We start from the raw sequence: 23996 nt of genomic DNA on the forward strand, positions 1-23996 counted from the left end.
GCATGCGCAGCGCGGCCCCCGAGCGGTGGCGCCCCCGGGTGGTCCCGGCGCGTCCCGCCGCCCGCAGCCCCTGCGCGCGGGGAGGGGAGACCCCGGGCGCGGCCCCTCAGGGCTGAGGCGATGGCGGGAGCCGGGAGCAGGTGCGGACGGGATTGGGAGGGAAAGGGACCGTAAAGATCGTCCCGGGCCACTCCTGCCAAGGGCAGGGACACATCCCATAACCCAGGCTGCTCCAAGCCCCGTTCAGCCTGGTGGGATGCAGGGGCAGCCACAGCTTCTCTGGACAACCTGTACCAGGGCCTCCCCACACTCACAGTGAGGAATTCCTTCCCCATATTCCATCTCTCAAAAGGGATTTGGTGGGGACCTAGGCTGAGATCTGCCACCTTTCAGAAAGCACCAGAGCCTTTCCCAAGCTTTGCCGGGCTTTATGCCCTCCAGATTGTCTTTACTGAGCTCTACGGGCTCTGGAACCGCTTTCTGTCCTCACAGGTAGTTTTGGAAAAGGGCTGGTTTGTTCCATCCCGTGAAGTTCCACCTCGCTCCAGCTGATGGCACGATTGGGAGCGTGTGGAGCCGAGGTTTTTCCCAGGAAGACAGACAGCCTGTTGGACAAGATCCCAGTTTTCCATCTCGGGTATCCGAGACAGAGCAGCCTCACACCCGGCTAGTGTTCGTTCCCACCCAGAATGAGAGCAGGGAAGAGCCTGGTTCTTATAAAATGAGAAAATAAATACGAGTCACCAGGTCAGGGATGGGACCGGAGTTAATCTGCGGGATGAGCAACCAGCAGTTGGAGGCTCCAAAGGATTTCCAGCCCCAGGAATAGGCTCCCACCAGCAGGAGTTAATGGGATGTCAGTTCACAGGAGAGCTTCCTTCCATGGGACATGTGGGATGGAGGCAATGATCCCTGCAGGCTTTCAGCTCCTCCTGTGTCTGACTTACAGCTGTGTGACCTTCCAAACACACAGCAAAGGGAAAATCTCAGGGAAAGTGGCAGCTGCCTTTGGCCTCATGCTGACAGTCGGCTCTGGTGTGTCCATTCCATGATCCCAAACTGGCTGGGCCACACACCTGGGCTGTCTTGGGGTGATCCTGTAACCCAAACAGCCTCTGGGGTGTCTGGGGTGCCTGGGGGGTCTGGGATGGTCCTTTTGGAGCAGCTGCTGCCTTGGGAATGTAGCTTTACAAGGCAAAAATGGATTTACATGAGGGGACAAATTCGCTCTCCTGATTATCTTGGCAGTTTGTGGATTTTGCTGTGTGAGCAAGAAAAAACAATAAATTTTACTGCTTATTTCAGGGAGGCAGAATTGCTTAACACTTTAAACCAGGACCAATTATTTTTCTTCCTGGCTCCATCTCATCACGTCTGACCTTAGGAAGGACGTCAGATGTCCTGCAAAATTCCCATATTTTAGGGTGACAGTAATCACTAAACCCTCCCAGGGAGTGGAACTGGTTAATATTCAAAAAGGTCTTTAAGCTTCTTGTTGGTTCAGATTTTCCTAAAGCCACTGCTGCAACACCAGGTTTGCACTGTAAAATCAGTTTAAAGCAGCAGAAATTCTGCATTCCTTCTAAAACATGATGGCAGATTCCTGAGAGCTTTTCCAGGATGGTTCCTGTGTTGTTTGTGTTTTTGTCCTTTTGATTTTGGGTTCTGATTCAAAAATGGCCTTGGCAGGGCAGGTTTAATTGGTGCTGGCAGCTCTCAGATTTCACAGATGTTTCTCCATCATTTATGTTCAGATTCTGGAGTTGTCTCTGTAACCAAAAGACACCACTTTTGATTAATTTATTTCTTTATTAATTTTTTCTTTGTATTTCCAGGACAAGACGGGAGCTCTATGGGAACATGGGAACACACACAACTACACCACAAATCCTCTGAGCCGAGGAGACCCTGGAGGAGAGTGTCACGAGAGCCTTTTCCAGCAGGTATCCAGGATCCCTGGGCAGGCTGGGAGGGGAATCTCTGACAGCACAGGAACTTTTTTGCTCCTATAATGCAACTTCCCTGGGCTTCCTGTGCCGGCAGCACAGGGGTGTGTAACTCAAGCCATGATTTGGGAAGAAAGGAGCCTGCACACCCTGACTTCCTTGGGTGGAGAGCTTGGCAATCCTCACTTAGACCCTTTCCAGTCTGGGGTTTTGGCCTCGGGAGAAGGGGCCTGCTGGGGAGCTGCCCCTACAAACCTTGTCTGGATCTTCTTGCACCTTCCCAAGGCTCCTGGGTTTAGTCTGGGGCTTGTTCTACTTCAGCACTGGGGAACTTCACAATTACAGCACTCCCGAGTGCCCCCCCTGTGCCAGGCAAGGGGCTCTGCTGCTTCCTGACGCTGCCCCTTCCCTCTTTGCCTTTTACAGCCCCTCCAAGTGCAATAAAACTGCTGATTCCCATTTAGTGGATAATGCTGGGCACTAACAAGCTCAGCTCCCTCTTAAAAGCCAGTGCTGGCCTCAGGAGATCTAATTTAGGAACACGTGGAAGGCCAGGGTGTCCTCCAGGGCTCTGGGGTGGGAGCTGCTCCATGAGGATCTCCAGCCTGGTCGGCTGGCAGAGCCTGGAGTATTTCTGTCCATATCCAAGCTGCCAGAGGCTCCCGGCCCCACCTGAGCATGATGCAGGACAGACTCACCTCTGCAGCAGGCATTTGTTCTCCCAGGAACTGGCAGCAGGATTCCATGGGAATTCCCATTTGTCCTTTGCCGTGGGCTTGAGCCACCACCTGCTTTCCCAAAAGTTTTGGGAGAGGATGGCAGAGCTCTCCAGAGCTCATCCCATGATGTCAGACTGGCCCAGCAGAGACAAGGATGAATTCACGAGAGCAAAGCAGAAAGGTTCTGCTGAAATACAAAGGGAAAAGGCCTCATTCCCAATGTGTGACAGTGTTTGGATGTGGGAAGGGATTTTTTGGATATAAATATTTTTGGAGAAATAAATATTGGAGAGGGACTTTGGAGAAGGGCTTGGAGTGCCAGGACACAGGGCAGGGATGGATGGGATATTGGGAAGGAGTTCCTGGCTGGGAGGGTGGGCAGGCCCTGGCACAGGGTGCCCAGAGCAGCTGTGGCTGCCCCTGGATCCCTGGCAGTGCCCAAGGCCAGGCTGGATGGGGCTTGGAGCAGCCTGGGACAGTGGGAGGTGTCCCTGCCATGGCAGGGGTGGCACTGGATGGGCTCTAAGGTCCTTCCAACCCAAACCATCCTGGGAGTCTTGATTCTATAAACCTGTGTTCCCAGCAAGGACAGAACCCCCCAAAATCAGAACCCCCCAAAATGGTGACATCCAGCTCCAGAAATACCATGGTGATGGGAGTGACAGGAAATGAAGGGGTCCTGGGTGTCCAGAGACAAGCAGGAGACATGAAAGCAGCCAGCTTCACCCTGGTCAATATGGTCTGCTTTAAACTCTGTTTTTACTTCAGATTTGGGCTGCCAATAACTCCTTCAAACAATGATCTAATGCCTGTGTGAATGTTTGTGAAACCTCACTGCTCTGGCAGGTTGAGCTCTTGCCAAGAAGCAATCACATGTAATTAGGGAGAAGGAATTGGAATCTCCTGGCCTTGCAGTGCAGCACATTTTCCAGTTGTGTTTGTCCCATTTGGACCATCTCATTCCTGGGGGTGTGCTCTGTGCTGGGGTTTGTGGGCCACGCTCCTGTCCTCAAGGGAATCTTTGGAGGCAGCACTGCCAAAAACCTGCTGGACAACTGGACATGAGGTACCTGTTCTGGGCTGGCCCTGCAGCTCTGCATCCCTGGCTTGGCTTTGGAGGGAAGGAAGGATATCAGGAATTCCATCTGCACTCCCCTGGGGCTGCCGCAGTTCCCTGAGGGAGCAGTCACAGACCAGCCCGTGATCAATTAATGGCCGTGGCCTGTCCTGGGAGAGCTTCCAAGGCAAAATAAAGGAAAAACTCTTCAGGATCATCAGCATCTCACCTGTGTGACAGCTGGAAATGGCTCCCCTGGTTCCCACCTGCTTATCCCTGCTTTTCCTTGGACACGGACGGGGTGACAAGGACAGAACTTGGCAGGGGCAGAGCCCACACGGAGTTTAGACCTCAGTCCCCACACTCTCACATGGCACCTGAGGCCCCAAAGGACATTTTCAAGCAAGTTGGGAGTTTCGATGTGGGAAGTTTGATGAGAAAACCCTTCTTGAAATTCCTGGAGCATCCTGAAATTCCCTTCACTCCCTTTTCCAGTTCTGGAGAACCAGACCTGTTGTGCAGTTCCTGGGATGTTGTCCTGAAACAACAGGAGGTCGGGGACACACAGGTCAGGTCCTGTGGGACAAGGAGCTGTTATTTACGGAAGGAATCTTTTCCTGAAGGTGAGACAGAGAGGTGGATTCTGCCCTCCAGAGGGGCTTGAAATCCTAAATTCCAGCCAAGAGTCATCACGTAAACTCTTGCTGAAGAACCTGACCTAGTTGGAATAATTGGAGGTAATTGTCAGCTCTTTCCAGATGACAAAACCCTTAATCACCAGCAGATGCTCAGCCAACCTCACAAAAAAGGCTGGAAACCCAGGGCGGAATGGGGAGGGCTGCTGTCCCAGAGGCACCGAGTTTCAGGAATGGGCAGCAATCTTCCTTAGAGGTTTTTCCAATACATGGTCAGACGCTGGGACCAGGGCAGTGGTTTGTGCTCATGGCCTGGGCATCCCTCCAGAAATCTGGAGTTGTGCCATGAGCACACAGCCGAGTGACACTGAAATATCTGGGAACAATCGGAGATGGGGCAACTCTGAAATGAGGAGCTGAAAGGTTGGGCTGCTCCATGGGTTCCTGTCCCAGATCATTGAATCCAGACTCTGAGATCCCTGAAGCCGCCTGGGGTTTCCTAAAGCTTGGGAAGCGTTTGATGTGAGTTGGCTGCACTCACACAAAGCTGCAGGAGTTGCCTCAGGTTCCACCTGGGAATTCCCTGCATGTAGGCAAAGCCCTGAAGAGAGGAGATGGGATCTGATGGGGATCAGGATGCTGATGGAAGAGCAGGATTCCTGGCACTACCTGGGATATCCCAGTCTCAGCTGGGTTCCTGGGGGTGTGGAGACATTGTACAAGTAGAAATGGTCCTAGAAGGGTCTGACCCCACCAGACAATTAACCTGGATTGCTGATTAATCACAGAACTGTAGAACCGTGGAATGTCCTCAGTTGGGAGGGATCCACAAGGATCAGAGTCCGGCTCCTGGCCTTGCACAGACACCCCAACAATCCCACCCTGTGCCTGACAGCGTTGTCCAAACACTCCTGGAGCTCTGGCAGCCTTGGGAATGTGACCATTCCCTGGCCAGAGCACTTGCAAATTCCAGGAACCAGGATTTCCAGAGGTGTTTTTCCTTCTGTACAATGAGATGGCGAAGGCATAGGAAAACTGGGAACCCCTGGAAGTGCTCAGAGCAAGGAGCTGCCCTTGTACCCAGGCAGAGGCTGTGACAGCTGGACTTTAATTACACAGTGCTGTAATGAGGCACTGGGAGGCTCTGGAGTGGCTCTCAGCACATTTGGTGTTTTACAGCCACGGGGATTCATCCCTTCCCGTACAACCTCCTGCAGTGGGACCAATAACCAGGGATCCTGCCTGGAAACCAACGGCTCCCCTGGGAACATGTCTGGGACAAGACTCATTCCCGGCTCTTTGAAGTGGGCAGTAATGTGGAAACAGTGACAGCAGCACCGTTCCCGTGAACCAGGGGTCTCCCATGGGGGCAGGGGCTCTGCAGCCAAAAAAGGGGGAAAAATGAACCAGCACACCTTTGGGAAGAGGTCGCTGTGCCCGGGATGGGTGTGCAGGGCTGGGCTGGCCTCCCTTCCTGGGATGGAGCTGCTGGCCCAGGGAAGGCTGGTTGGGGGCCATGACCTCCTGTTGGAGCACTCCAGACCGACGGAACTCAGCAGCTGCATGAACTGGTTGTGGCCTCAAGCAAAGGCCATTCCTCCGCCGCTGGCTCCTGCCAGATGGTCCCAGCCCAGGCTCAGGGCCTCACGTCCCCTCTCAGCTCTGCTTTTCATGTATCTCTCCCCAAAAAAAAGGGCTGGGCAAGTGCCAGACTCCAGCAAACCCTCCGGAGCCGTCCCCCAGCTCTGGCAGGTCACTGGTGCTGGAACCAAGTCCATGTCCTGCCTCTCCAGCCCAGACATCCTCCTTGGCTCTCTCTGCCAGCTCTGGAATGAAAAATGGCTCTGCTCTTCTGTCTGCTTCCATTCGAATCCCTCTAGGAAAGAGCTCGTGTTCTCCAGCCCTGCGCTGCTGAAATTAGCACTGGCATCCTGCAGGATTCCAGGCTTGACTCACGCCTCAAGGAGTGGGAAGAGCTGCCGAGACTGCGGAGACAAGTTGGCTGTGAGAGCCAAGTGTCCAAAAGAACACGTTCAGGAACAACACAGAGAGCAGGAGCTCCAGCACGGCAGGGAAATCATCCTGCTGAGGATAAAACTCCCAAAAAAAGTGTTCTTGGGGAGCCAGGAAGGGTTAAACCATGGCACAAGGTTTGGGACAGCTGCAGGATGCTGGAGTGGGCACTGGGATTGGAACCAGGATGACAGTTTTAGGTCACTCTAAGCTTTCTAATTACGCTTTTTTGGGGGGAAAAAAAGAAAAAAATGGTGTGTTTGATTCTGTAAGTGCTGAACATTCCACAATTGCTGTGTTTAATAAATACAGCGGGGGCTCCTAGGAGACTGAATGGGGCTGAATGAATGAAGTATGTGAGACATCTGAAACCTATTAGTTGGAGCAAACTGGTGGAGAGGCAGGAATTCTTCTCTTTTTAAAAATATTTATACATTTTCCTTTCATGTCAGGCCAACATCTTATTTGGGGTTATGTTCCAGTGGAAGGAAAGGTGTGTCGGGGGGAAATGCAGGGGGAGGGGAGGTGCAGATTTGGGTCAGGCCCAAAAGGAGCAGAAGGGCTGGGTGGCTTTAGGGCTATATTTTCCTTTTGGAATCGAACCCAGCACATTGATCCAGCAGGGGACTTTGCCCCAGCCTCAGCGGGGATGAATGTTTTGGGATTTGGTTCATTTTGGAGTGTTTAGGGGAGCTTGTCCCACCTGGAGCCCCTCGCTTGAGGCACCAGGAGAACTCCCCAGCCCTCTCCACATGAGGTTTATGGAGCCATGGGTCTGGTTTAATCTGGTTTGGGTATTTAGGCTGGAATTAGAGCGCACATCCAGTGTCTTCTTCACCGCATGGACAGCTCCAGGAGGTCCCAACAGTGTCCAGCAGCAGCAGGAATGTGCCACATCCTGGAGGTTTCCACCCAGGCTTCTCCTCGTGCAGAATTACCTCACTGGCTTAGGAAAAGGCAGAAAAGTAGGGAAGATGGATGGGAAGGACATGGAACGTTCCCCCACGGAGTAAGCAGAGCTAACACCTCTTCAGGAGCCACTTCATCTGTGTGGAAGTCTTTGGAAAGGGAGAGAAAGAGTTGACAACACCAGTCTGGGCAGATCATTCCAAATGGAGCCCGAATTCCTGCTGGAAGCTGCACAAATCCGGGACAAGTCTCCACCTTTGGTGCTTCACTCTGTGTCTCAGGAGCTCACCCAAGGCTTGGAGTGACATCTGAGCTCACCTCTCCTTGTGCAGAGCTCTGGATCAAAGCTAAGGATGGTGTCAGAAAAGCCTGGATTTTGCAGTGTTTTTTCCAGCTGATAAGAGATATGTAAATGATCCCTGCTTTCCTGTGATCCCTAATGATCTTTATTCAGCCCACTTTTACTGCAGCACACACTCAACCCTTTCCCTCCAGGCTTCCTGAAATGAAAATGAGAAGTTTTAGGAAACTCGGAATTTGCAAATGTCTCCCATTATCCTTCTAATCTCCCCAAACTGATTAAATCAGAGGATATCTCCCCACTCCATAGGAAACAGATGTTCCTCTTGTAGCAGGGACATGCAGGAGACATCCTGAAATTTGTTTAATTTAGAGTCTCTTGGAGATGGGATTTTTTGGGGGTTACAGTCTCCGATGTCCAAGCTCAGATCTGGCTGAATTTGGAGTGGTGCCAGTAAGGAATTTCTGTGGAGTTTCTTTCCATCATTAGTGGAGAGAAACTCAACATCCCTGAGCTGAGAGCTTGGAAAGTAACTTTGGAGTGGTTTTTGATGGCATCTTTCAGTCAGTTTAGAGGTGAAAACATGACTGGGACATGGGATGAGGCTGGGTCTCATTTTGTAAGGGAATAGTGGAACCCATTCCAAGAGTCCATGAACGGATTTAACTCTTTCTGGAGCTGTAGGGAATGAGGCACTCGGGAAACATCCTTTTCCATCCCTCTTGTTGCACTTTCTCTGTGGCATCTGTTCTCCATCAGTGGGAGGATCTCAGTGGATTTCAGTCTCATCAGTTTTGTCCACCTGTAACTCTTGGGTTTTCACATCTCTCCTTTTTATATCTTCTTTTTTACCACGTTCAAACACAATTCTGTTTTTGCTGAAGATGCCGAGGGAAGTTTCCCAGAGAAGCTGTGGCTGCCCCATCCCTGGAAGTGTCTGAGGCTGGACAGGGCTTGGAGCAGCCTGGGACAGTGGAAGGTGCCCCTGCCCTTGGTAGGGGGTAGAATGGGATCATCTTTAAGGCCTTTCCAACCTAAACCATTCTGGGGTTCTAAATGTCAGTGCTATTTCTAAAATATCTTGATTTTCCTCTGGATTGGAGGTTCTCAGTGTGTGTCCATCTGTGCATGTGTGGGTGGTGGTTGCATTTCAGAATTTCCACGACTGTTATAGCTCTTATGTTTTTTCCAAACAACTTCCTCCAGTGTGAGTTCTCCCTCCTGAAGGATCCGGACCCCACTCGGAAGAGTTCTCCATGTATGAGGGAAGCTGAATTCAATCTCTCACTGGAGATGATTTAAGGGTTCCTCCAAAGCAGAACCACGTAACAACAATGGAGAGTTGGTTTAGATATTGGACACATTTTCCACCCTCCACATGTTGATGGTGCCAGTAACAAACTGTGGAATAAACTCCTTGAGTGTGAGCCAAGAATTCCCTTCATCAGCCTTTTGCTAAGGTGCACAATTTATCCCAGTTTCTCCTGATTTACCCCAGCCTCAGCCTTGCTCAGACACATTCTCAAGGCGTGTCTCCTCCGAGCCTCTTGGGAGCACCATTTCCACTCTCTTTGGACTGGCTGGACACGTCACCTCCCCTGTCCCTGTCCCTGGAGGGGGACGGGTGTCTCCGGGCAGGGACAGGTCCCGAGGGGGGAAGTGACCCATGGAATGTGAGGAGGAGGAGGAGCTGGAGCCCAGAGGTTGGATGGGGCAGCCCTGGCGGGTGCTGAGCTGTTCCTGAATTAAACACAACTCTGGTTAATTAAAGCAACTTAGGGCAGTGCTCTGGGGCGGGAAAGGCGATGGATTGGGAGCATTCCCAGAGTCCTGTCTGGGGACAGAGAGGGACACTGGCAGCAGCTGAAGGGGTGGCATGGACCCTAGACAAGGTGACTGCTGGGGATGTTTAATAAATCCCCTTCCTCCTGGGGAAGGCACTGATCTCTTCCCTCTGGGAGCAGGGACAGCACGCAGGGAACGGCTGGAGCTGTGTCAGGGTTGGGATGGAGATCAGGAAAGGTTCACCCACATGGGATGTGGGCAGGACTCACCCAGAGCTCCTGGGCTCCAGCTCCCCCCATCTCCCTGCTGTGCCTCGGTGGAGTTTCAGTGTTTGTGTCCTCAGTACCATCCTTGGAGCCTGATCCCAGCCTCTCCTTCAGGGAAAGACTGAGCCTGAGCACAGTAGCTGGGATAGATAATTTGCATCAGAATAAAGAATCCAAAAACTGGGATCAGCTTTTGACCAGAAACACAGCGTTCTTGGGCTGTGAGAAAATTCTACAAAAACAGCAAGTTCAGGCTCCCTGGCTGCTGAGTTTTGTCTGAACACAGAGGCTGAATACCATCAGAATAGTTTGTTTTATTTACAACTTGCCCGAAACCAGAGATTCCTGGGAGATTTCCAAGCCAGTCACTGAACCCAACTGGATTTTGGTTGCTCTATTGCCGGTGAACCTGAAATTCTGGAGCTGCTCTGATCCCTGCAGCACTTTGGTTGTCTCAGCTCCCTCTCCCAGCATCCCAGTGACCCTTTCACAATCTCTTTGTCAGGCTGTGGTTTATATTTGTCATGTTTCACATTCCCAATATATCATGGAATGGGTTGAGTTGGAAGGATCCTGAAGGACCATTCCCACTCCTGCCATGGGCAGGGACACCTCCCACTGTCCCAGGGTGCTCCAACCTGGCCTCGGAAACTGTCAGGGATCCAGGGGCAGCCACAGCTGCTCTGGGAATTCCATCCCAGCCCCTCACCACCCTCACAGGATATTCCTTCCCGATATCCCATCCATCCCTGCCCTCTGGCAGTGGGAAGCCATTCCCTGTGTCCTGTCCCTCCATCCCGTGCCCCAAGTCCCTCTTGCCTCGCAGTTGCCTGTTGAAAGAAAAGGAGGTTTCCTGTGTTTTGTCGTGAGCACGGAGGGAGCAGAGCTGAGCCCGACTCCGGCAGATCCAAAGGTGGGGAAGCAGCCAAGGGCTTGGAATCCGTCCTGGGCTGGGAGCGGAGCAGAGCCCTGAGCTCAGCGCCGGGGCAGCTCCGCACATGGAACGTGACGGCTTTGGAGAACGGCACCTCTGCAGTCCTCAGTTCCAGGAATGTTCTAGGAAGTGGGCAGGAGCCTCCTGGTTTTGGTGAGAGCGGGAGCAGCCCGATGTCCCTGGAGTTCGCCTGTGGTCTCTCAGACGCTGCTGTGGCGCAGCAGCCGCGGTGTCCGGGTGGTGTTTGGGGCTTGGAGCCCCCCTGCCCCCCATTTCCCCTGAGTGCTTCCCTCCCTTTATCCCCTTCCCTCTCATCCCACCAAACCTTTTCCCTGCAGCTGGCAGAAAGTGGGATTTTCGAGTTAATACCAAAATAAACACAGCAGTGTCCAGCACAGGAGGGAGAGGGAAGGGGGAGAGCCAGGGGCTGGGGTGGACAAGGAGCACAGGGCTGTGCATCCCAGAGAGCTGGAGGTGTTGCAGGATGGGAAAATCCTGAGGGAATCAGCAGAGCTGGGATGGGATCTGAGTCCTTTTCCAGATCCTGCAGCCTTAGGAGTGTTCCTTGTGGGATTTCTCTCCCTTTTCTCAGGCAGTGCTGAGCATTTGGGGTTTGTTCCAGGGCTCTTCTTTGTCGTGATGGGGAAAACATGAGCAGCGTCACTTCCCCATTCCCTGTAGCAGGAATAAAGCAGGAGCAGAAAAAAGAGCCTGGTGGGAGCCAAAGGTCTTGCAGAAGTTGCCTCCATGGAATGGCCGTGAGCAGAAATCTCCAAGGATTTTCCAGGAGCTTGCATATTGCCCCTGTGTTAGCCCAGGTTCCACTGACTTTGTGCCTGATTTGGGTCCTTTCCCCGGGGAATGCACACACACGAATGAATGGTTGGAAAAGTGGATCCAGCCTTTGCTGAGAAGGAGGAACTTGTGATCCCCTCCAAACCCCTGCCAGTCCCAAAGCCTTGGGATCAGATCTTGCTTGGATTTTCCTCCTTCCTTCCTGCCCGTGCTCAATCGTTTCACCAAGCAGCTGGAATCCAGCACACGGCAGGAGCCTGGCTGTGAACAAGGAATGGGAAGAGGGATGCTCAGGAATCTCTAGGGTGGGACTGGATAATCCTTAAGGTCCTTCCCACCCAAACTGTCCTGGGATCCTGTGGTTTATGATCCAAATGTGCCTTTATGCCCCACATCCCCTTCCTCTGTCCCAGCCAGGCAAACTCCTTCCCTGCACCCCAAATCCCTCTGGAAAAACACAAAGAGAACACAGAAGAATCCAACTGAGAGGCTGAAATTGGTTAAGGAGCAGGATTAGATCAAATATTTCCGAGCATCTGGGGCTTCTTGACCCCCCCAATGTGGCCCATCCCCGGCTGTCAGACCCTGAGCATTCCCAGAAGGAGTTAAGGGAGACCTGGGCAGGAGCCAAGAGCTTTTGCCGGAAGCTTTATCTTCCCCCCCAAAAATCTGATGTCTGGAGCTCTGGACAAGGCATTGTCTTCATAAAACACAACAAGAACAACAAAACAAGCCCTGCTATTCACAGCTCTGTAACAAGCCATAAAATGGGGAAAAAAAGGCAAAAAAAAAAAGCCCTGGAAATGTAAGAGTTTTATTAAACTGGAACCATGTGTTTCCCATAGTCCCGTCTCCATAAGCTGTGCACATCCCGTCCATGTTTATGTTCTCCTCGGGGGTGTGAGGGGGTTTTTTCCATGCCTGGGAATGATTAGGAGGAGGGAGCCTGGATGAACTCATGTCTCCTGTGAGCAGCACCAGGAAACCTGCACACACTGGGAGAGGCACAAATCCTGCGGGAATGGCCGTGGAAACACCGGAGACTGGGAAGAGGGAAAGGCAAGGAACAAGGAGAAAGGAAAAAGGAAAATTCCAGAGGGGAAAAAGAGGAGAAAGTTGTCCCATGTGGCTCGTTGTAGAAAGTGTGTATTGAAGTGCTGGATTGAGGATATTCCCTGGATATTCTTGTGGGCCTGGAGCGATCCTGCCTCACCCAGGGAGGCTCGGAGAGGCCCTGGGCCATGTGTGGCTTAAACACCCCCCCTTCCCTCCTGGGGTCTCCAGCACCCACCAGGGGTTCCTTAAATGAGGAGATTGATCCTAGAATAGAGAGCAGCTCCCTGGAGACTTCAGGAGCCCAGGCAAGGAGAAGGGCCAGGTCTGGGATTTGCCAGGAGCCCTCGGCCTGGCTGGAGACATTTGGGCACAAGGAGTGGCCGCAGCGTCCGTGGGCAACTGGGTGGTGAAGTTGGAAGTTCAGATTTGAGCAGGAATGCCCCAGGAAGGAGGCTCAGAGGAGGAATCTCAGGGGAAATCTTGGGTAATGGGATATTTTTAGCTGGAATTGGCAATGCTGTGGTTGTTGTTTCCACGTGGGTGAACAGCCCCGGGGAAGACTGGGAAGGACTGGGAATCATCCCTGTACAGTGAGCAGGTGTGGTGACATCTGCACGGTGACAGAGCTTCAGAGAAGGGACATTACATCATGGAGAGTGACCTCAGAGATCCCAGAGATTACGGAATTTCACCCATTTTTCCTGGTCCTGAGCCCATTCCCTCCCTCCAACCAGTGCCTCTCCTCCTGCAGGACATCCAGGCTTGCCTGGGGCACCAAGGACTGGCAATCCATGATTTCCTGGGCATCTGGTTGCAGGTCCCAGGCTGGTTTAGGTTGGAAGTGCCCTCAAAGCTGCTCCCATTCCATGGGCAGGGAGACCTTCCATAGACCAGGTGCTGTTAAAACTTCCCTCCTTATTTCTCATCTGGAATCCTCTGGATGTGGCATCCAGCTGATGATGGGTTTTTTCCCCAATGATAAAAGGTTTTTTCTATCCCACATTCCCCTTCTCCAGTGATAACCATGCCTGGCAATCAAGTTATCCCTCAGACTTCCTTTAGTTTTGATAAAGTGGCTCCCTGAGCTTTGCCAGCCCTGGGACCAGGGACTTTCTGCTGGCCTTTGATCCCTTTTGGAGCTGTTTTGCAGCTTCTGGGCCTCAGCTCATTCCCTTTGATGGCCCTGTCCTTATCCCTATGGAAAACCCCTCCAGTTTGGGGTCTGCAAATGTTCCCAGCAGTACTTGGACATTTTTTGCTGTGTTGCTTCAAGCCCCATCCAACCTGGCCTTGGACATTTCCAGGGATGGGACAGCCACAGCTTCTTTGGGAATTTCATTCCAGGGCCTCCTCACCCTCACAGGGAAAAATTCCTTCCTAATCTCCCACCTATCCCTGCCCTCTGTCCATGGGAAGCCATTCCCTGTGTCCTGTCCCTCCAGGACAGTTTAGGAAGGACACAGGCCATGCAGCCAGACGTGGGATAGTCAGGATGTGGGATTTGATGGTCATTCTGTTCCTTCAGCCTTTTAATTCCTCCTCTTGGTGAACGCCTTGAACACGTCCCAAAAATAAGGATTCGTAGGAGCGGAGCCAATGAACACCAGCACCTTTCCTGGCAGAATTCCCGCTCCCCCCGCAGCTGCACCAGCCCTGCGAGGCCAAACCCACCTCCTGCTCCGTGTCCGCCGCCAGCCAGGAGCGGCCTTTCCAAGGGAATGACTCCTGGAGCTGCTGGCACCGAGGGAAATGTGCTCCTGCTGCTGGGACCCAGCTGGCAGCGGGCAGAGGGAGCAGGAGAAAGAGGGGTTTGCACTTCCCAGGGAAGGCAGAGCTGAGCTGTTCCCTCCAATCTGTGAAGATTCAAAGGAAACAGATTTTCTGCTGGCTCTGGGTTTGTTCCCTCATTACCCCGAGCTGGGAAAGGGACCCTGCAGGATGGACTGGAGACACTGGGGGTGTCCTGGCCAAGGGTGACATCAGTGAGGGGCTGACCCCCAACGAGGGGACGGTGACTCGCACACGACCCTGACAGGCAGAGCCCTGAGCGAGCCAAAGGATTCCAAAGGAAAATCTCCTTTCCCCAGACCTTGGAATATGAATAATGTTTGCAAGACAACAAAATAATGATGCAACTCCCAGGGGATGTGGAAGGGTCTTTGCCAGACAGCTCAGACACAAAGGCTCTGCTGTGTGTGCTTCCTGCACTGATCTCATGGAATGCCAGGAATCATGGAATCCCAGACTCCCAGAATGATTGGGTTGGAAGGGACCTTGAGGATCAAACCACACCCCTCCGTCCTGGTGCAGTAAGTGGCCACCAGATCCCAGCGATTGCTGCACACAAATTTCTTCCCATCCCTTTTGGTCTTGCTGTGTTTTCCAGAAATTCCTTTCAAATGTGTCCTGAAGGTTTTGGACTCTTCCTAGACCAGTCGGACCAGTACCCAGCCAGACCCTCAGGGGCTGGGATAACTGATAAACCTCTGGAAGCCAGGTTTGGAGCAGGAGTCCTCCAGTCCTCCGGGGCCTGCTCGGGATAAGTGAGGCCATGGCCCACCTGGGGCAGGGAGGGAGTTTAGGATCTGGGTACCATCCATGAGGGGATGTTTGCATGGCAGGACAACTGTCCTTGGGGTAACTTGGATTAAGTTTGTTCCCCTCTTCCTTTGGGGGGCAGAGTCAGGCTCTGCTCCAGCATTTGGGATGTCCCAGGGAGGCCACGGGGCTGGATTTGCTGCTGGGGAGCAAAATCCAGTGTTTTTGTGGCCCTGGACTGCAGCTGTGCCATGGCCAAGCTGCTCCACACTGGCTGAGCTGGGGCAGCTCCAGCCTTGCCTGGGTGGTCTGGCAGCTCCCGAGCTCCAGACGCTCCTTGTGCAGCCCCTTCCGAGGGGGGGAATCCCAGGACAGCGAGGGAAGGGAGGGATGCCCAGGCAGGAGGAGAGCTGAGAGAGTTTGCATTTACCAGCTGATTCTGCACAAAGAGCAAATCAAACCCTCTGGATCTCCTTGGAGCAGGATCAAATGAACACTTGGAGAAGAATTAAAAAGGATCCATCCACCCCGAGCAGTCGGCGATGCTTGGCCTGGCTGGTGCACCTTGGAATCACAGAATGTTCCTCCCCCCGTCAGCAGCTCCTCAGCCTTTGCTCACAGCTGTTCTCCTGTCCTGCTGAAATCCCATCAGCTTCTCACGTGGAGGATCCAGCACCTCTTGTCTCTCTCTCTTTCCATGTTCCTCTTCCTGCCTGAATTCCTGAGCCATGAACACCCCTGCTTTTCGAAGGAAGGGCTCTTCACCCACCAAACAAGGTTTGCTCCAGTATTTTTCCTTTCTTTTCACATTTTTACTTCACCACAGAGCCCTGCTCAGCTGAGGGCGATGGGGAGAGGCCTCGTGAGTAACCCTGGAGTGTCATCCTTGCCCTCTGCTTCCCTCCTGAACCTCCCCAATCCCTGTGGATTCATTTCTTTGCTCCCTCCTTGTGCCGGCTGATGCTCTGGGCTCGGATTGGGCACAACGTTCCTGGGCATGGACCTGGTTTTTCCTCATTTGTGAAGGATGTTTTCCAGGAGGAATGGCCCCAGCCTGTGCCTGCTCATGGCTTGGATGTGTTTGGAAGGCAAGTGCAGAGCTCTGCCCCATCCTCACCTTCAGGAGAATCCAGTGTGCATTCTGCAAACTGAGCTGTAGGAAGGGATGTCAATATTCCAGCTTTCCCTAAAGTTACCCTCTTGTTTTTCCCTTGAAATCAGCTCACGTGGAATTCTCACCTTTCACAGGGGAAAGGGTGCTCATGTGGTCACTTGTGGTCACTAAAGCAAATTCCAGCTTCTCTATAGAAAATGGGTTTTTTCGGCTCTGCCTTGGCAGATCCAGGCAGCGAGTGGCTGGAAATCCTGCCCACGGCACTGAGCAGGAGTTCCTGGGATCTGGGGAGCTGGGCCAGGGCTCTCCATCTGTTCCAGCCCCGCTGCCAAGTTAAACTTCTGTGCTGCAGATTGCACAAAGGGGAGAAAAGAGCAACAAAAAAAGGTTGGAAAACGGGAAACTCGGAATCCAACCGAGGGCAAAGGGAGTGAGGTGGGGCTGGAGCAGACAGATGTGGTGGGGAGAGTCGCATCTGCCTGGGGTGACCAGTCCATGGCAGGGACACTCCACACCCCAGGAACAAGGGCTGGATGTGCCTCCAGCCCACCTGAGGGCAACAAGAAAGGTGTTTGTATCCCTGCTTGGAATTTCACAGGAAATGGAGGGATCGCCTTACTCCTGGCAGGAGAAAGAGGCAATTTTCCTTCTAAATCAGGCAGCTCCCGTGTCAAAAGTTCCACAGCGAAATCCCACTGCACTCAGAGCAGGGCTTTTTATGAATAAAATCTTAATAAATGTCCAGGGCTTGATTTTTCACAGCAGCCTCGCCTGGCTTTGATCTCCCCTTGCCTGGGCTCGGCCCCTGCCAAGCCAAAGAGGGAAAAAGTCCCTTTCCCTGGGTTTAAAGCAAAGGGTGTTTTTTTAAAGCTCTTGGCTGTGGAGCCGTGTGTGATACATCATCCCTCGGCCCCATCCCTCCTCTCCCAAATCCAGAGCACACACTGAAACAATTTCCCTGTGGTTTCCCTCCTTGGTGGAGTCGAATTCCTAGAAAACAAAAGGAATGTTGCAACCGTGGTCACAAGCTCGGAGGCTGGAAATGTTACACACGGCCGGGAGCCCTGGCGTGTCCTCAGCGGGGACCTGGGATCAGCCCTGGCTGGTGGCACCTCGATCCCAATCCCACATCCCTGGAGCATAATTCCTGCCACGTGAGTGTAAAATTAGGGAGTTTCTCCAGCCCTGGGAATTGCAGGAGGCAGCGAGCATTTAGGGAATTCTGTTGGCTCTTTGCCCCGGCTCTGAGGTCACTCAGAGCTCCCTGAGGTCTTGGTGTGGGTCTGACCTGGTCCTGTCTAAACCCAGAGTCTTGGGATGGGCACAGACTCATCCAAGTGAATCCACAATGAATGCAGAGCCAGGAATTCCTCCCTGGGAGGGCGGTGAGGCCCTGGGATAGATTCCCAGGGAAGCTGTGGCTGCCACAGGGAATCCCTTGGGATGTTTTTGGGGTTGGAGTTCTGTTTTTGTAAATTTTAAGGGCATCTGGACAAGGTGCAGGAGCAGGTTTATGTGGATCATCCCAGGAGGTGACAGCCACTGCCTGCTATTCCCTGTTGTCAGGAGATGGGATAATTCACATCCCTGGGATCACCTGTTCCCTGGGCTCATCCACTGAATTCTCTGCCTTGGAAAGTTCTCAGGAGCCCTCCTGTTCACACAGGACCTTTTTAATGTGTTCTTGGCGAACAAAGGTCACTGGACTGAGCCAAAGGTGAGGCAGGAGGGTGCTCCAGGCTGGTTATTTATTTAATGGCAGGGAGCAGGAGAAACCAGCCCGATTTGGGGCTAAAACGCTGCTGGTTGTGTGTGGGACTGGGAGCAAGGGAAGGAGTTAATGCTGTGGAAGAATTTCCCCGAGGAAAGCTCTGTCTGGGTTGGTTCCTGAGTGTCTCTCAGTGCCTCATGTGGTGCTGCTCGCTGCCACTTTTGATCTCCAATTCCTTCTGAAATTCGATGGGAAGGTTCTGGAAATCCTGGGCAGTGCAGGTCCAGCAGCCACGTCCTCGTCCCCATGCCCCCCTCGGCCCCTTTTTACCCCATTCCCACGGATTAAATCCCTCTGTTCCCTGCTTCCCGAGCAGAGTGAGCAGCGTGGGCTGGCCAGGACAGAGCCGTGCTGGGAGCTGGGAGCAGCAGCATCAGTCCCACATTCCCTGACCTCGGCTCTCTGCAAGGATTGCAGCACAAGAGCCTGAGCTGGCTTCTTTTTGCTGATTTTTTTTGAGATGACATCACGGTTCAGAGCTGTTGCTGCCCTGACAGCAGTTGTGTCATCCTGGGAGAAGCAGCACAGACTAATTTTAGCAGTTTTAAGATAGCACTTTTTAATAAAGGCAGGAATGGAAAAGTTCAAGGGGCTTTCAGTCAGCTTTGCTGGGGGTTCCTGACAGGTCTGATGGGGCTGAACCAGCTCCACTTTGATACAGAAATGTAGGAAAGAGGTGAAAGAATCAGGGCTGCCACCCAAATTCCCAGCTCTTGTCAGACTTGGAAGATCAAAGAACCCCGGGATGGTTTGGGTTGGAAGGGAACTTAAATCTCATCTCATTCTATGGCAGGGACACCTTCCACTGTCCCAGGCTGCCCCAGCCTGGCCTCGGATGCTTCCAGGGATCCGGGGGCAGCCACAGCTGCTCTGAGAAATCCATTCCAGGGCCTCCCCACCCTCCCAGGGAGGAATTCCTTCCCAATATCCCACCTAACCCCCCTCTCTGTCCATGTGAATCCATTCCCTGTGTCCTGTCCCTCCATCCCTTGTCCAGTGTCCCTCTCCACGTTTCTTGTGGCTCCTTCAGGCATTGAAAATCCACAACTGGGTCAGCCCAGAGCTTCTCTTCTCCAGGCTGGACAATCCCAATTCCTGATATCCCAATTCCTGGTATCCCAGTTCCTGGTTTCCCAATTCCTGGTATCATTTCCTCCCAGAGAAAGAGCCATGAGCTTGCTGAGCATTAAACTGTAAAAGTTGAATTTGACAACTTTTAAGCAGCTTTAAACCCCTCCTCTGGGCATTTCCATGGTTTCAATGACATTAATTAATGAGGATCTCATCCTGTTTTCCCACAGGATTATCCCAGACAGTCCGTGTGCTACCTGGAGCTCCCCAAAATGAAGACATTGGATTTTTTTCTCTGCCCTCATTTGCATTATTTAGTGCCCACAGTTCCACCTGCTTGCACAGGAGAAATGGCAAAAATCCCTGAATCCAGACTGGGAAAAACTCATAAATCCATTCTGGGTTTGTTAAATAGCTTGAACAGATAATGAATCATCTGCAAATATTTGATTCCATTAATGAATGGTACGGTTATGGGCTGTACTTTTTCCCTTTCCAAACAACATTTGAGGAGCTTGAATAAATACAATAATTGAAAATTAATTTAAAAGCGCTTTAAAACCAAATCTGTATTATTTAAAATCAAATTCTATGTTCAGGTCAAGCTAAAATGTTCATCAAATCACCCCAAAATCAAATCACCCCTAAATGACTCCTCCTTTCTCTTCATTTCTCATTCGGCCCAGGACACCAAAAAACTCAATTACTCCGAAGGTTCTACTCCCAGCACATAATTAATAATACTAATAATTAATCACAAGCGCTTTTCCACTGTGCCTCACACATTAAGAATGAAACCCTTCCCAGGCAGTTCCTCTTGGTGCCAGCTCCTTGAGCTGAGCCTAAGCTGCGTTTAAGGCCTCTCTCCTCCTCGAGAGGCAGGAAAATGTCATTTTTTGGTTTTTCCTGGCTATTTTTTTCCCATGTGATGTCCCACTCCTGCCCTTCCCAGGCAGGTAAAGCCCAGGCTGATTCAAGCTGGAATGGGGGCAGGATCAGGCTCGGGGAATGGGAATGGGAACGGGAATGGGAATGGGAACAGGAATAGGAACGGGAATGGGAACAGGAAGGGGAATGGGAATGGGAACAGGAATGGGAACGGGAAGGGGAACGGGAATGGGAACGGGAATGGGAACGGGAATGGGAATAGGAACGAGAATGGGAACAGGAATGGGAAGGGGAATGGGAATGGGAATGGGAACATGAACGGGAATGGGAACGGGAATGGGGATGGGAACGGGAAAGGGGACGGGAATGGGAATGGGAAAGGGAACGGGAATGGGAACAGAAATGGGAATTGTCTCCTGGCAGAGCTCAGAAGTGTTGCTAGAGCTGCATTCCCTGCCCAGCTCCATTCCCAGCTCTGCCTTTTCCCTGGCATCCCACAAGGCCGGTGTTAATTAGGCTGCTGTTAATTAGGCCGAGCCTCTCCTGACCCCTCCAGAGCTGGCGGGGGCTGACTGGGAACAGGGACGGGAACAAAGGAGCGCCGAGGGTTTCAGAGGGAGCAGCAGGAGAAGGGCTCAGGCTCTCCTGGAATTCCGGCTCCGCTGGGAATTGAGCCGATGGCTGCAGCCGGACCCTCCCGTGCTGGGGTCAGGAGGGGACGGGGCTGGAGCAGATGTGGGATAACCACGGGGAATCCTTGGCTCTCCCTTTGGATCCTGTCTGGTGCAGGAGCTTCTCTGACCCCCTTGGACCTGGAAATCAGCTGGATTTGGGCTTTCCAGGGAGAATTCTGGGCTTCCACCCCTGGGAAAAGCCGTGGGTGTGCAGTGGCATGGAGCAGAGAGAGGATTTATGTGCATTTTATTCTGTGTTATTTAAAGAAAAGCCGTCAGTCGTGGGTCCTACAGCAGGAGGCAGAGGGAAACTGGGGGTTTGTTGGGTTTCATAGTTTTGTTTTTTCACAGAGCCGAAGAGGGAATTAAACTCCCAAAGTTCTGCCTCGGAACAAAGACTGAGTATCTCCAATATGCTTTTTTTTTTTTTTTTATTTTGAGAAAATGCTTCTTAACTTCCAAGGTTTTTCTCCTCTGGAGCCAAGGTAACTTTTGGGTGTGAAGATCCTGGGCTGGGTCACCTATTCCTTCAGAAATCCATCTTTCCTTCATTGTTTCACGTGAGTTACACTAGAAGCGGGAAAATAATTGGCCAGCAAAGTGCTTTTTACTTAATTTTTTCCCCCTGCTGTAGCACACCACCATTTGCCCCCGAAATGAAGCCTAACCCCCGGGCTGAACCCGAATTATCCCCCCGAGCCCTTTGAAGCGAAGCCGCTGTCACTGACGCCTCCAGCCCAAACTCGGGAGCAGAGCCGTCCCCAAGGAAGAGCCCCGGGAATGCCGAGGTGCCAATCGGGGCCGCGTTCGGCGGCTCGGGCTAAACCCAACCTCTCCCCCAGCCCCTCCTCGGAGCCGAGAACTTTTGGCTGAAGAATGTTGGGCTGAGCTACTCCCACCGCTCGCGGTCCCCTCTCGGCGCAGGGCCCTCCCCCTGATTCGGATGAGGCTGTACCTTTTCTCCTCTCCTCAGGAGTGAGGGCTTTAGTCCCTTCTTTTCTGCCCAGATCTCCACTAAACAAAGGAGCTCTGGGCACATCACCAGCTCCAGGACACAAAGGTATTTAACCACTTTCCGCCTCACCCCGGAGCTGCAGAGCTGATTTCTTTCTCTTTATCCATTCCTTTCTCTGTTTGATTGTGTCTTGCACATTTTTTTTTTTTAATTGATTTAATTTGCACACCCACAGGCTTGGCTTGGAAATGTTTTCCTGCTTCCTTCCCAACCGGTTTAAAATCTGATTTTTGGGGGTTGATTCTCTCATTGCTTTCTCAGTGTCTTTCTTACAAGTGGGGTTTGCTGCAATTTCTCAGCGCTGCAAAGAACTTTTGGAGGCTTTTATTCCATTGAAGCTGTGACTCGCTCGCGGGTGTAAATGACTTTTCCATGCCTGTGCGAGCACTCCGGGAATGTCCTGTGTATCGATCATTTGTCAGGCTCTTCATCCCCCCGCGGGGACGGGGATGCAGCTGGAATTCCTTCGCTTTAAATCGCTGGAGTGCAAAACTTTTTGTTCTTTTTTTGCCACTTTTTTCTCCCCCCATGTGCCCCGTTCCTCGGGAGCTGCGGGACAGGGAACACTCTGCCTTTTGTGTGGCTGCAGATAAGCGGAGCCCGCGGAGCCGAGCCGGAGCTCTGGGGGCTGCAGGAAGGGCACTTTCTTTGTCTCCCAGCCCTGCCTTTCCCCTTCCCACTCTCCTCATTCACTGCATTTGAAACCTTAGAGCCTGAAAAATTCCTGCCCTCAAGAGCTGAGACATTCCCAGCTGGGACACTGGGAGCAGCGAGGGAAACTGAACTTCTAATTATTTTTAATTATTTTTTAATAATCTTTAGGGTTTTTTCCTGGGTTTTTTTGGGTTTTGGTTTTGGTTTTTTTTGGTCAGACACATTTTCTGTCCTGTCTGGGCTGATTCTCGAGGCTGGGCTGGCCCGGGAAAGCTGCAGTGGGAGAGCAGGGGGGACAGTCAGGGGTGGCTCGGGGGCCTCTCCTTCCCCACCCGGGGCCTCTCGCAGCACAGATTGCTCCCACTCCGGGGCACATCCAGGAGGATTCCTCACTCCTGGAACACCAAATTTTGGGGGTCTTGAGGTGAGAGCTGCATCCCGAGCCGCTGCTGGCCGGGAGGAGGAGGAAGGATGGGCTCCGCACAGGCAGAGCTGGGGGATTTGGGATTGGGGGCCCTGCGGATGGGAGGAGGGGGCGCAGACTGTGGGGTGGGATCCTTTTTAGAGCCTTTCCCTTGGGATTTCTCACCTCCTTCCCCCTGATCCCAACCTTGTCCCCCTGCCTGCTCCCCAGCCCCCCGGGACCACCCACCCTGTCCCAGGGGCCATCCCCAGGACACCCCGATGTCCCCGGTGCCCCAGGGGGTCAGTGCCGAGCCAGAGGCTGTCCCCATCCCAGGGCAGTTGTCCCCTCAGCCGTGGATGAGCTGGGAGGTTGTTTTCCAGCAGCTGAACTCCTGCAATCCCACGGAGCGCAGCAGAGCTGTGGGATGATGGTCCATGAGCAGGATCTGCTCTTTCTTGAAGTTCTCCTCTTGCCTGGAGGACTTTGGTGGCTCTTTGTTTCACCATCAGGAAAATAAATGTGAGGCAGAACCACAACTCTTGGACATCTCTTGGTTTCCAGCTCTTGGGAAAGAAAGATCTGGCAATGCAGTGGTGGGGAATGGCAGTGGGAACACCGGGTGGGATTGTCTGGCCCCCTGGATCAGCTCCAGGAAGGGCTGCCTGGGGTGAGCAGTGACTTCAAAAATGGGAAAGTCCTTAAAAATGTCTCTTTCCCCCTCTTTTCCTTCCAGAAAGGGAACTCCAGGACGGCTCCTTGGCACCCAGGGGCTGCTGCCAGAATCCATCCTCCTCCAAGGGCAGCAGGGACCCTGCAGCTGGACAAAGCTCTCGGGGGACTCTCGGAATTGGGGCCACCATGGGGGATTTGTGGCTGGCCAGGCTCCTGCTGGGCTGCACGGCCGTGCTGGTGGTGGCACCAGCCCGAGGACAGTATGAGGGGGACTTGCAGACAGACAGATTTGCAGCCTACGAGGAGAGACCCCCAAACAGAGTGAGGAGAAGGGGCCAGGACTCCCTGCGAGGGTGAGTTTGAGCTCTGTCTCTTTGATAAAGCAGATTTGGGGTTGTTATCACGGCACATGGAGCTGGGCTGGCAGGATTGCCATTCCCTGAGCTTGGGAAGGAGTTGGATCTGCAGCAGGGAAGCTGCTGGCACAGGGAACAGCCAGGCAGGATCCCATGGGAGCAGTGCTGGGCACTGAGCTCCTTTTGGGGTCACAGCACCTCGGGCTCACCTGCAGGGACTGAAGAGCCCCCACACCCACCCGGTGGGTGGGTTTGTCTTCCCTGGGAGGGTGGGCACCGATTTCCCAGAGAAGCTGTGGATTTCCCATCCCTGGCAGTGTCCCAGGCCAGGCTGGATGGGGCTTGGAGCAGCCTGGGACAGTGGAAGGTGTCCCTGCAGGGGTGGCACTGGATGGGCTTTAAGGTCCCTTCCAACCCAAGC

General features: G+C 52.8%; 1 protein-coding gene and 1 long non-coding RNA gene across 3 annotated transcripts in view; both read left to right on the top strand.

Annotated features, from left to right (window-relative positions):
• Window positions 1-56: 56 nt before the first annotated feature.
• On the top strand, window positions 57-19453 carry LOC116435935. The gene is made up of 3 exons (XR_004236903.1): window positions 57-140; window positions 1836-1943; window positions 19141-19453. It is a non-coding gene; the product is annotated as an uncharacterized LOC116435935 (long non-coding RNA).
• Window positions 19454-21396: 1943 nt separating this feature from the next.
• Window positions 21397-23996, top strand: part of LOC116435982 (fibrillin-2-like) — a 71276-nt gene continuing 68676 nt past the window's right edge. The window contains exons 1-2 of one of the 2 annotated variants that reach the window (XM_032092748.1): window positions 21397-21532; window positions 23281-23572. In XM_032092748.1, the coding sequence (XP_031948639.1) occupies window positions 23406-23572 (167 nt within the window). In that variant the 5' untranslated portion in view covers window positions 21397-21532; window positions 23281-23405. Of the gene's footprint in view, window positions 21533-22484; window positions 22566-23280; window positions 23573-23996 lie in introns of those variants that run through there. The other variant, XM_032092747.1, reaches the window with a different exon arrangement.

The sequence above is a fragment of the Corvus moneduloides genome, chromosome 28, assembly GCF_009650955.1.
Source record: "Corvus moneduloides isolate bCorMon1 chromosome 28, bCorMon1.pri, whole genome shotgun sequence".
NCBI lineage: Eukaryota > Metazoa > Chordata > Aves > Passeriformes > Corvidae > Corvus > Corvus moneduloides.